The sequence below is a fragment of the Chinchilla lanigera genome, unplaced genomic scaffold, assembly GCF_000276665.1.
Source record: "Chinchilla lanigera isolate Chin_1 unplaced genomic scaffold, ChiLan1.0 scaffold00036, whole genome shotgun sequence".
NCBI lineage: Eukaryota > Metazoa > Chordata > Mammalia > Rodentia > Chinchillidae > Chinchilla > Chinchilla lanigera.
This window is the reverse complement of record NW_004955437.1, coordinates 8,769,785-8,782,908: the sequence shown is the minus strand read 5'-3', so window position 1 is coordinate 8,782,908 and position 13,124 is coordinate 8,769,785. Positions and strand designations below refer to the sequence as shown.

At 49.8% G+C, this 13,124-nt stretch overlaps 1 protein-coding gene across 7 annotated transcripts in view; it reads right to left on the bottom strand.

The window, feature by feature from the left end:
- Positions 1–2,208: 2,208 nt before the first annotated feature.
- The window catches only part of Ubr2 (ubiquitin protein ligase E3 component n-recognin 2), a 102,489-nt gene continuing 91,573 nt past the window's right edge, over positions 2,209–13,124 (bottom strand). For 4 of the 7 annotated variants that reach the window (XM_013516951.1, XM_013516952.1, XM_013516955.1 and 1 more), the window contains 7 exons: positions 12,345–12,493; positions 10,821–10,929; positions 8,040–8,096; positions 6,411–6,488; positions 5,461–5,631; positions 4,926–5,027; positions 2,209–4,084 (listed from right to left, as the gene is read on the bottom strand). In XM_013516951.1, coding sequence (XP_013372405.1) covers positions 3,943–4,084; positions 4,926–5,027; positions 5,461–5,631; positions 6,411–6,488; positions 8,040–8,096; positions 10,821–10,929; positions 12,345–12,493 — 808 coding nt within the window. In that variant the 3' untranslated portion in view covers positions 2,209–3,942. The remainder of the gene's footprint in view (positions 4,085–4,925; positions 5,028–5,460; positions 5,632–6,410; positions 6,489–8,039; positions 8,097–10,820; positions 10,930–12,344; positions 12,494–13,124) is intronic. The other 3 variants (XM_013516953.1, XM_005389721.2, XM_005389720.2) reach the window with 1 other exon arrangement.

Here is a 13,124-nt window from a genome sequence, read left to right as displayed (position 1 = left end):
ACCTAAACGCTTCAGCACAGGGACAGTGAGATGTCGGGTGCTGCCCAGGGCGTGCTCTGGGCCCTACTTTTCCCACACCGAAGAGCAGGTCGAAGATGTCTGACAGCCCGCCAGACTCTGGTCCCAGTGCAGTGTAGAGCCGATGTCCCCAGGACCCAGGACCTGTTCACACCGCTGGCCATCTCCAGCGAGGGCCCCAAGCTTCGCTGTCTTGGGAGTGCTGAGAACCCACGTAAGTGCTGCTCTAGGCCACATGTGAGACTGTGCTGTCAACAGCTGCGTACGATATTAAAATTATACCGCCTGAACACTGTTCTCGTTAAGTGACTCTCAGCCCATCCCACAGCACGGGTTATTCCCGCCCACGTGTGCCGCCACCGCCCTGAAGGGAAGCACTGCACCACACGGCCTGGGCGTCAGTCTCTCCTCTTGCCGCTGCTTCTCTCTCCTACCTGCAAGAACAGACGGCCTCTAGGGCATCCAAGTGTCTAACATTTTTAGGGTTTGAATCGGAGCTGCATTTACTTTCCTGTTTCTTTCACTGTGCTGGGGATGGAACCCAGGGCCTCACACTGCTAGGCAAGTGCTCTACGCGGGCCGCCCCTGTAGCGCTCAGCCAGCTTTCAAGGTTCTGCTGGCCTAGCTCCGGGGTGGGGTTAGGAGGCAAGAGTCAGGGTCTCAGGACTTGTTTTTAACCCTCACCCCGCACAGCAGGAGGCAACAGCCTCTCATGCTTATGGATACCCGGCAGCCAGGCCCTGGCATTTGCGGCCTTTGGACTGTGTACAAGCCCAGGACTGAGGTGCGGCCTGGGAAGTAAACCCCAAGCAACCTCGATATGGCTAATAGGATCACAGGCGGGCTTGGCACGCTCCCTGCCCCTCCTCACAGGGCACTGGCCATGCCAGGCCAGCAGGTTTTCAGCTTAGCCGGGGCAGAGGTGGAACAAGCCAGCCAGGACCTGTCCTCCATGCCTGGGTCAAATGACAGCTCCACGGCAGGCCTGTCAGGGACAGAAACACGTCTGTGGGGAGGACGGGGGCTGCCCCTCAGGTGCCGAGGGACACAGACTGTCCTTTATGCCCGCTGGGGTTTATTCAGAACAGGCTGGGAGGATAGTAAAGTCAGAACAAAGCAGCTATGCTGAGGACACTGCAGAGCGGGATGGCACATAGGACAGCGACCTACTCGCTCAAGGGACAGGATAGTTCAGGTCCACACAAAACCTACACACAAATGTAGTGGTGATCACAAAACAACCAGAGTCACCAAGTGCCCTTCCCATGGTGACGGCAGGGAGCTGCACGATGGATCAGCTGGCAGCCAAGAGGGAACAGTACAAAGCACCAGCAGCCTCTTCACAGTGCCAGGCCCAAAAGGCTGCGCAAGACGCGGCTCCGTTGTCGTAATGTTTAGGAGTCACAGGGACAGGGTAGTGGGAGCTGGGGTGCGGGCAGGGAGAGCAGCTGGCCAGGAAGGCCGTGAAGGAACTATTCGGGGTGATGGAACTGTTTTATTTCTCGACTGTTAAGCAACTGTGTGCATTTGTCAAAATGTGTAATTGTGCCCAAAAGGGCTAATCTTAGTTTTAAATATGCATGGAATAAACCTGGCCTAAAAGAACAGTAGGGATAGAGCAAGGATTGCGTCAGGGGCTTACCGAGTCCTGGAAGTGGTGACAAGGGCAGGGAGCTCACGCGGTGGCGCACGCCTGTAATCCTACCACTTGGGAGGCTGAGGCAGAGGGTCACTGTGAGTTCGAGGTCAGCCTGAACTACACAGGGAGACCCTGTCTCATGTGCAAGAAGCTCAGTATGGTGGCTTCCTTTGAGGAGGCTCCCGGAAAGGACAGCAGAGGTCTCGCAGGCCAGCAAATAAAACACAGCTTCCTTCCTACCAGCTCAAAGGCAGGAAATGTGTGGCCAGTTCTCAGGAGACCTTGTGTGCCAGGGATGTGCGGTGTGAAACGGTCCAGAAGAGACACAGCTGTCACAGACAACATGAAATTTAATCAGCTGAAATCATGACTAAGCTTTCTCTGGGAAGGTCAAGGTGGCTCGGCTGGTGGCTGTAACAGACACTAATGATATAAGCCTCTTAGGCTTCGCGCTAATACGGATGTCCCACTTTTGTTGCAAGGTGACACGGGGCACTGCTGGGCCCCGAAGGGTGGAACCGAAAAGGAAGGAGATGTAGGCCAATCCAAAGTAATGTCAACACCTAAAGTATTTATTTGGATATCTTAAAACTTTTTACATATGGTACATTCCAAAGTTTCCAAGTTGTTCACAGATATTAAAGTTAGAGCCAATTTATTAAACAGGATTTTCCCTGATACGGAAAGCATGTTATATAAACATCTCTACAATAAACATAAACATGCAGGACGAATGGCAAAACTAAGATGCAAGGTAGGGAAGACCGCTGACTTAACATCCGGAAGCCCAAGGGTGTGCACGTTAGAATTTCATCTTCTCCCAGACTCTCCTCCCACGGGGAGTGGCAGCCAGGGACACCTTCCGCTAACTCCAGGCCTCTGGGCCTCTACGCGGTCAGGCCTGAGGGCAGGCACGCTGTCAGCTTTGGTGACAATGGTAACAACCCATTTAGGGGGAGAAAACTGGTCTCATGATTTTAGGCATGGCAAATGTACGGAGAAAAGCCGTTCAGAAAAGAAACTGAACTCAAAGGCTAAGAAACTGTGTCCCAAAATAAACAGCAATCATTCTTTCCACAGCCCAATCAGATTTTACAAATGAAAAAAAAAAGGCCAGAAAAAATTTGGGAATGTGATGCAGATTCTAATCTGGAGTTTCTTCCTGGTGGGATTCCTCTTAGCTTTGTGAGCCAGTCCCAAGCAAAAGGTTACTTTCGTTAAGGCCATCCTTTGAAGAGGGGGCTCTGTCACACGCACTCTTGCAGAGATGGGGCTCTGGCTCCTAGGAAGCTGGGGGAGCAGGCAGAGCTGAGAGAAACAACGTGGAAAAGGAATTCAATGGACGCCGAGTCAGAGGGTCACTTGCACCGGCTGAGACGCTCAAGATCCTTCTGCCGTTCCTTTGACTTGTCCCGAGCAGAGTGGAGGCGCAGCATTCCCAGCCCACTGCAGGCACTCGGGACCAAGATGCACACAGCAGTAGGGGGTGGCTGTGTGATAAAGCTTTTACTAAGCGGCTGTTGTTCTAGGAAGGCACCTCTTAGTAAGAACAGTGATGGTTAAAAAGATCAGGAGGCCTGGCTGCAGACTGTTCCCGAAGCCCTAAGCAAGCCCGAAGCCCCTGCTCCCGGGAACGCTGGCGGGGCGCCCGCAGCGCTGGGTTCTCCCTCTCAGTTCTGCTTGTCTGACCCTAGATGCACACACACTCAGTCTGGCCTTGGGGAGAACACGGAAGTATTACTACCTGAAAAATGGCAGATTTTTTAAGTTTTCAAAAAGCCCTTTTAGTGAGTTCTCTCAAAGCCAGAAGTCCTGCCCCAAAGAGAACACAAAAACCCTCTGCAGCTGGGCAGAGCCCGGCAACGCCCTAGGAAAGCGGCCGCCTCTGGCTCCTCCCGCGCAGGCGCTCCCGCCGCGGCCGACCTTCGGCACCTGCGGGCTGCTCTCCGAGGTAGACTCCGGCAGCGGGGAGCACCCGCCCGGCCCCCAGGCTGAGGCACCGAGAGGAGCCAGGCAGCACGACCCGGCCGCTCGGACACCGCTCCTGCTTCCCTGCTCGAAGACTTGACCTGTGACCCGCGAGGGACACAGCAACAGTCCAAGAAAATCTGGCGGTGGGAGAGGATTTTCATCAGTCCCTGGAGCCCGAAACTACAAAAATAAAACTGGGAAGGAAAACTTAAATAAAGAATTTATTTCGAAATTCAGAACTATTTCCCACTTTCTTCATTAAAAAGCTGACCGGGTTACAAAATTCCAAGTTGGGGGTTTTGGTGGTGAAGCGATTATAGATGCTGCCAGTCAATGCCAACCAGGGTCTGGTTTGCCTCCTGCGCATGTCCAATCTCCTCCGTGATGCTGTGTTGGTGCCAGAGCTTCTGGATCTTCTTAAATCGCTCGCTGCACAAATGCAAAGGGTTTCCCCGTCTGAAAGGAAGACACGTGTCACTGAGACGCGTCCTGCTCGTGCGGCCCCGTGCAGTTTGTGCCCAGCAGGCGACCGTGGCTCTGCTCCGCAGCTGAGAGCAGCTGGCAGCGCCTGAGCTCCTGCCCGAGCGAGGGGAGCCGGGGTCGGGGAGAGAGGCTCAGGCTCTTCTGTCACCCTGGGGGAAGGGCAAGTGGCCTTGAGCCCCGAGTCTCAGTGCGGCCCCAGGTGAGCACTCCGGGTGTAAGTCCATCACTGGCGCAGCCCTGAGCCGGCCTAGCTTCCCATTCAGAGGGCACTGTCCCCCGGCTGTGATGCAGGGCCCTCTCCCGTGTGCCCACTCTCCTCAGAGCTGGGCTGGGGGCAGCACTCACACCAGGCGGCAGGCGGCCTGAGGGCACAACCTGCGCCAGGGGCTGGAAGCAGTGCCTCTGCTTATCCTGCCTGGGCCTCTAGCCTTCATCCTGCCTGGTGACCGCTAGCACTTTGCTTATGAAGCACACCAGCTAATGGCAGAAGCTGCTAAGTGCAAATGCTGTCATATCTTGTCCTGCTTCAAATCTTCATCCTCCAGGTCTTTAGAGAATCATGAGACAAACACACTGCTCAGCAACTGAAATTTGTTCTTTCCTGTCACCTGGAGGGCCCTGGGGCTCCCCTGAACAGAGCCACATGTGTGAGCATGGGCCCGTGTCCTGCTCTGAGCCGGGACGGGAAGTGGCAGTTCCGGCACTCCCAGGCACCCCGGCCTCTCCCTCCCTGGGCGTCTGAAGGCGGGGAGCAGCATCATGCCGGCAGAGGCCACAGGCAACACAGCCCTGCACATCCCAGGATGGGCCATACCTGAGTCCCTGGTCAGTCTCCCCATAGTCGTCAAGGTAAGGAGGAGAATAAAAACAGCCTTTGGTTTTGCCGGCTAAAAATAGCACCTGACATTCACGTACTCTGCAGAGAGATCATCACATACTGCATGTTAGCAACTGAGGTCGGCGTCCAGGCCACCCGGGGCGGGGCGGGAGGGGGTCCTATGAGCAACCTCCACCCAGGGAGAGGACAACAGCACTGACAGCAGACAGATGCTGGAAGTGCCAGCCCATGTGGCCCAGTTCTCCAAGTAACTACGGTGACAGTACTCTCATCGGTAATGACACACTGCAAATCCACGGAGCCACACCGTGAACAGAACGGAGTGCACGAATAATAGAATTCAGAGCAGTGCTAAATGTGAAAAACATAGGTAAGCCTACACATAAAATAAGTACTGCTATTTTAACCACTATTTAACTTTAATTTTGAGAGAGAGAGTCTTGCTAAATCATGTTCCCTAGGCTGGGCTCGAAGCGGCAGCTGGAGCGCTCCGGCTCCAGGCAGCCCTCACCTCAGGAAGATGCCCGCGCCCGAGCCGCAGGAGTAGGTGTGCGCAGTGCAGGCGCCGACGTCCTCCCCTTCCAGCTCTGTCTGGCAGCAGTAGCTCTGCGAGCACAGCAGCGTTCCACACACGAGGCACAGCGTCGGGGCCCTGCTCTTATCACCGCCTGACTTGGGACACCTCCAAGGGACCAAGAGCAAACACAAAACCATAAATCAAAACGTGATCGCTCACTGAGCAGCAGCTGGCGGTAGAGAAGCCACCTTGGAAAACAACGTGGTCATGTCACGTACAGCCAGAGATGCAAGGATCCTAGTTACGCTATGGCAGGGCACAGATACGAAAATTAGACTGGCAACGCGCAGGGAGTCACAGCTGCAGAACACACACATAAACCTTCCGTGGAGAAGGAGATGCATTCTATGCTAGCGTCACAGAGTGAAGCACCCTGGAGTGGTAACAAGCGGTGTCACACGGACGGATCTCAGAAATGCTGTGCAGTGAGACAAGCCTACAGCACAAGCACAGTGAGGTGCCCGTTACATAAAGTTTAAAATATGCAAGACCGTCACACGTGCCGCTTGGGAATGTAAGGCCCTGTGGGAACAGGAATGTGCCCTCAGCACGGGGCCGCTGCAGGGGACAGAGCAGGCGGCAGCGGAGACAAGAAACCCAGGGCTTCAGCTGTTCAGGTAATGCTCAGTTCTCCCTCTACTGTACTCTTCTTTCAAACGCTTGTAGGAGGAACACGATGTATACAAACAACCACGGGCACCTGCTACTGCGAGCGCTACTCCTACTTGGGCAGACTCTTGTGAATCAGAGCGCCCCTCTATCCAGGACCCGGCATCTTATCCTGGCACACACCGCTGATGGCAGGATATTCTTACCCAAACAAAACAAACCACCGCCAAAGCCCTCGGCTCCTTGTAGAAAGGTATTTCCAGTGCAAAACTTACGAGAAATTGGATGCTTGATTAATGAGGCTGCTGTAGTCCTCGGGAAGGTCAATTAATCTGTTTGATTCTCTTGGGTAACTTGAAGAGAAGTAAAAAGATAAAGCCTCAGTTAATATAAGGTCATCGCGTAATAACGGTGAGTCTTGGCTTAGCCCAATCGAATACACGAAGAGGGAATCTGAGTGGTCACATGCTGTGCGAGTGGTATGAGTCAGATTCAGAAATCAAAGACGTGGTCCCAACGCCACAGTGTCTTAGGGCTCACATTTTCTACTCAGAGGGCTCAGGCTAAATGACCAGGGCAGGTGGAGGAAGAAGGGGAGGGAGGAAGCTACGCCTTCTCAGCTTCCACCTAAACACCGGGGAGAGGAGAGAGCGCAGCCAGGGAACCCAGGGCAGGCGGTGGTGGTGGTGGTGGGGCGAGGACAGAAGGGTGGGCTTGTGAGGAGTGACTGGAGGTGACGTGGGCTGGACGACAGAAGGCAGCAGCACCTTCTTTCAGTTAGAGAGAGTAAGTCACGTTGATTCTGTGACTTGAATTGAGAAAAACTTAGATCCAAATCTGACCAGTGTGAGGGCTGCATTACTTGCACACGCATGTGCCTGTCCCCATGTGGGCTGTGGTGTGGCCTTTCACCCGCAGCAAAGACAAGGCAGGGGCTTCACCGAGGGACAGTGACTCAGACGGTGGCTCTGAACCCTACCACAATCACCGGGGGGAGTTCTGGGGCTGGTCACAGGCTAGGACGCCACCTTTTGAGAAATCAGACCTGGTGGAGAGAGGCTTCGATACTGACCGAAGTTCCCGAGGTTATTCTGATGCATGATTTGATAGTTATTAATGACAGGTGACAAGTGGAATCGTACTATACTGTATGCTTTATATTTTTGGATAGTTTGAAAATATCCTTAATAAAAGAGAGACAAAAACCAGAGCCAAGACTAGAAGAGGGCTGACAAGGTGTGTGTGTGACTGAGGACTGCACCCAGGGGCTCACGCATGTTAGGCAAGGGTTCTACAACTCAGTTACACCCCCAAGTCCTTCTTCCTTTCCATTTGGTACCGGGAATTGAGTTCAGGACCTTGTGCTCGCCAGACAAGTGCTGTGCCCCTGAGCTATATCCCTGGCCCCTCTTTATTTTTTGAGACAGGATCTATGTAGTCCAGGCTGGCCTTGAACTTGCAGCAATTCTCCTGCTTCAGCCTCCCATGTGCTAGGATTACAGGCGTGGGCCACCATGCCCAGCCTTTTTTTTGGAGACTGGGTCTTGCTAAGTTGCCTAAGGTGGCCTCAAACTTGTGTTCCTCCTGCTTCAACTTCCTGAGTATTTGGGATTACAGGCATGAGCCACTGCACCTGACTAGACCCTACATGTTCTAAAACAAATTATAAGATATAAAAATTTGTTATCTCTTTCTTTCACCAAGAATACTGCAGCCAAGCTATCTCCTCAGTTCTGACTTTCATAAACCCTCACCCTTAGACTCAGGAGTATGAAGGCATGATGCTGTACCTCTGAGAATCATGGAAGTCTTAGGAAATCAGGTTTGAGGGAACAGTATTTTTATCCTGCATGTACTCCCTAACATCTACCCTCCCATAAAACCTTCGAGCACCTTTAACTTACCTTATTGCGTCTCTTTCACCTTCTAGATATCTTTTAACTTCACTGTTACGACACCAGCTTTAATACAGAGAGGGAAAAAATAGAAATTTTTATTTTTAAAGGGATAGAACTAGAATTGTTTGCCCTCTACAGCTAATAAAAGCAAACTAACCTTCTTAATATATTTACCTCATCAAAAGAAACCTAGAAAAAATACTGTATTTTGCCTGCAACTTTCTTTTTTGGTCTTTTTGAGACAGGGTTTCTGAAAGACTCTATTTTTATTTTTTTTTGTACCGGGACTCAAACTCAGGACCTTGTGCTTGCCAGGCAGGTGCCTGCGCCACTGAGCTATATCCCCGACTTGAGACAGGGTTTCACTATGTAGTTCAGGCTGGACTTGAACTCACTTTGTAGTCCAGGCTGGCCTGGAACTCTTCGCAATCCTCCTGCCTCAGCCTTCTGAGTGCTGGCATTACAGGTGTGCACCACCACGCCCAGCTTTTGTTTTCTTTTTTTTTTTGAGACAGTATCTCACTTTTGTAAAAGCAAGGATGCTTAACATTAAATTTTGCAGCTATATACTTTATTACCCTAACCTGAGTTCCCTGTACAACCAGTCTAAATTAGCAAGCTCACATTATCTACAGCCAGAAGACATCTTTTTTGGGGGGGCTAAGGACTGAACTCAGGGCTTCTGCGTGATATGCAAATGCTTGGCCACTAAGCCATACCCTTAGCTAAGCTTTCTTTCCCCCTTGCTACTGAAGGTTGAATTCAGAGGCTTGCATACCTTAGGCAAACACTCTACCACCAAGCTATGTCCTCAGCCCTTTCTGTAGTTTATCTTGAGACATGGTCTTGCTAAGTTGCCCAGGCTGGCCTCGAACTTGAGATTCCCCTGCCTCAGCCTCCCACATAGCTGGGATGACAGGTGTGCACCCACTGTGCCTAGCTCTCTGTAAGGCCTGCCATTTTTATGTACACCAATTCTGTGGCACTCAGCACACCCTGCTGGCCACCTACCACCATCCATATCCACAACCTTGTCATTGTTACTAAATGAAACACTAAACATTAAACAGCCTGTGCTGCCCCCAGACTCCTGGCAACCCCCAATCAGCTTCTGTCTCATCAATGTGACTACTCAGGTACCTCACTAAAGTGCACAGTATTTGTCTTCTCAGGCCTGGCTTATTTCACTTAGCACACAGTCCTCCAGCTCCGCCCATGCTCTGCCTGCATCAGGGAGCTCTTCCTTGCTCAGGCTGCGTACTGTAACTGTGTGCGTGCACCCTCCCCTTTCTGTTCTCCACGCACGGCTGGCAAACCCCGGGCTGTTTCCGCACGCTGGCTATGCTAAGCTGCTAGAGACACGGCTGGGCCGGGCTTTCCTCAAGGTGGCTTTCCACTCTCTTGCCATGTGCACTACTAGCGGAAGTGCTGGGCATCAGTCCCTCTGCGCTTGGCTTTCTGGGGAACCGCCACGCTGCTTCCCCAGGGGCACTGTCCTTCCTGTTCTCACCAGCAACGCAGTAGGACACCCATGTCTCCACTCCCTTGCCAATACTAATTATTTTTCTTAAAAGCAAAGCACCCTCTTCCCCAAAAAACCCCAACTATGGAAGAAACTCAAGTCAGCATACTCTAGGATACCTGCACTCCCATGTTTACGGAGGCACAGCTCAAAACGGCCAAGACAGGGAGCTAGCTGGGCGCCCATCGGCAGATGAACGGATAGACAATGGTGTACACACAGTGCGGTATCAGCCAAAAGAATGAGACTGCTATATGCAGGAAAACGGAGGGATCTGCCATCATCATGCTCAATGAAATAAGCCAGACTCAGACAAATACTGTACCTTTTCCCTAGTATATGGAATTTTAAAAAGATGATTAGACAAGAGGGAGGAAGAGGGGAGGAGGAGGTGTATGGGAGGGTAACGGGGGTGTGTATGACCAAAATAGGTTAGAAGCACTGAAACTCACTGTTCTGTAACATTAACTGGCACTAATAATAAAAAGAAAAAATATTTATTTTACTAGACTTCATAAAGGCATTCCCCTAACCAAACGAAAACCATAGCTCTTCCTGTTGTGCATAAAGCCGGCGCCTACGTTCCCAGTATGACCAGTGACACCGAGCATCTGTCCCCGTGCTCACTGGCCCCTTTTTTATCTTCTTTGAAGAAATGGGTACATAAGATCTTTGGCCATTTTCATTTTTATTTTTTTATTTTTTTTTTTCTGGTACTGGGAATCGCATTCATGACCTCAGGCTTGCCAGGCAAACGCTTATGCCGCTGAGCTATGTCCCCGGTCCTCTTTGGCCATTTTTAATTAGGTTGTTCTGTTTCTGCCGTTCACTTGTAGGAGTCCAGACAGACACACTCAGGATGCCAGCCCCTCATGGATGACTGCACACTGTTTGACTTCTGTGGGCAGAACCGCCACGCGTCTCTTCCCAGTCCCTGACTTGACACAAGTGGCAGGTTAACTCCTCTAGACCTCCACGTCTCACATACACAGTGAACACACTGGACTAGATAATCCTCCAGGTTTCTTTCAGCTTTAAAAATCTATGCAACAGAGCCCTTCACAAGTTCAATCAACATTTCTACCACTGCACCCTTTAGGCAAATCTGCTTACTGGCTTGGCAAAAATCTTATCCAAAAGCCGAATCTTATCTAATTCTTATAGCTGGAATTTTAACAGCCTGAGAATTTTGCCATATATGTGAAAAACTGAAGCTGGTTTCATGTAGCTATCTGGTATCTTATAGAAAAGTGCATGGTCATTACCTTTCAATCAGCGAATTCATTATCTCACTATTTTGTTGGAAAAGGCAAATGAGGTTGGTTGGCAGGGAAAGATAGTTACATAAATGTTCAAAATGGCTTGTTTCTGAAACTGCAAATGGAAGAGAAAAGAGTGATACATGTAAGAACCAAGAGCACATCCTGTGTGGGTGTAAGCAATCGCAGAGTTAAAATAAAACAAAAAGCTATGACAAAAGATTCAGATTTGCTAGATGTGTAACTTTCAGGAAGTAAGAGTGGCCGGCCACGGACAGAGTAGGGTCACGCGACTCCTACCCCAAACGGGGCACAACCTTCTCCTGTCTCAGCTTAATTTTTTTTTTTTTTTTTTTTTGGTGGTTTTTCTCCGGTACCGGGAACCGAACTCATGACCTTGCGCTTGCCAGGCAGGCGCTTTTGCCGCTGAGCTAAATCCCCAGCCCTCCTGTCTCAGCTTGACCATGTGTGAAATGGTGTAGCTGCACAATTTGCTTCACAAGGTTACTGTGAACATGAAGTGACAAAAATAACATATGGATGCTCTGGGAACGTTACAGCAGGACAGAAGTAGAAGATGGTGTCTCTTTCTTTTGAGACAGGGTCTCACTATGTAGGTTCAGGTTGGCCTTGAACTTGCTTATGTAGCCCAGGCTGACCTTGAACTCACTAAGATCCTCTTGCCTCAGGCTCCCAAGAGCTGGGATTACAAGCTAGTGCTACCACTTCTGGCAGAAGATGTTTTCTTTACAAGAGATGGACCTACACACGACTCTGAGCATGTCCGTAAAATTTTGGGAGCCTAAGCTATCCTTTATGGTGTCTGGTGTCTGGGCAATGAACAGATGGAGAGGCCAGTCAAGTTTTTAGAGAATAGCATTACATGTAGGCGCGCTCTGACAGTAGCACCAGGCTGTTGGAATGCAGAGGTGCAGTTAAGGTGGCCTGTACACTGCTTTCATAAATCAGCCACAAGAGTGAGTGGGGAACAACGGAAACAAAAAATTCACTCGCACATTAAAATTGAATTTATGTGTGTTTTCGGTATTCTGAACTTCAAAGTCATGTTTCAAATTAAAAGTCACTCACATTGGTCAGTTTTCACGCTTTAAATCTGAGGAACACAGTTTATGAAATACAAATGAGCAACTTAACATCTGAACGCAAAACGAAAGATTTTTATGGGAGAAGTGTTCTGCAAATGCAGTGGCAACTACAAAACAATTTTTTTTTTGTGTGTGTGGTACTGGGGATTGAACTCAGGGCCTTGTGCACGCTAGGCAAGTACTCTACCCCTGACTACATTTCCATCCCCCAAAACAACTGTTTTGCTTTGCAAATTAAAACGAAAAGTTTAACAGTGCATTTACTGAGATTTAAAGAAAATGCAGACCCAGATATATATAGTATAGAGTTGATTAGCTTGCTCTAAACTTTCAGTTTGTGTTTTTGCAAGTCACTTTTATTCTAAACTTCTGGAGCGAAAAGATTACAAATGTTTCCTACATTTTGAAAGAGATAAGCAGGTACCTTGAATGTCAGGTGGCGATGGAACTCCATTTAGGTAATGAAAAAACAAAGCCGAGCACTTCAGGAAAGGCATGATGCCAGCTCTGACACTCCGCCACAGGTGCCAGCCAGAGGGTATTTCTCTCAAGGCACTGAAGGTCAGGAAACAACTATTAGGAAACCAGTAGGAAAAGATCATCCTGAAGATAATGTGCAAACGGAGACGACCACCGTGTACAGGTAAGGCTTAGCAGGTGTGGGTCAGCAGGCTGGCGCGGCCTGGACTACTACAGGACGGCAGGTGTGAGCAATGACAGCCTCCAGCGCTGTTTTTACAGAAGCGACGCAGCCATGAAAAGAAAATCTAGCAAATGAAGAGCCACCAGCTATGACAGCATCTCACGCCAGCAAGTATTACACCGACAAACTATTTTCATACTAACTGTCTTACAGAATTATAAATGCAACACATGAAATTTAAAATTAACACGTTTCCCAGAACACTATCTGCCATAATTTTTCACAAGTTTATTTCGGAACACACCATTCATAACTCTCTCCAAATTATTTCCTGTAGGCAAACACAGCTTACTTTCAATTTTTGCCTAATATAAATAATATCAGAATGCGTATCTTTATATGCCTACAGGTTTTTCTATATGTGGATTATTTTTTAGCACAGATTCTCAAAAATGGGATAACTTGGTCAAAGAGCAAGGTTCTTTTACATACACTCTCAAAAACCTGAGTGAAACAAACAAAAAAACAAAGCCTGAGTCAAACTGCTGAACCTGATCTCCA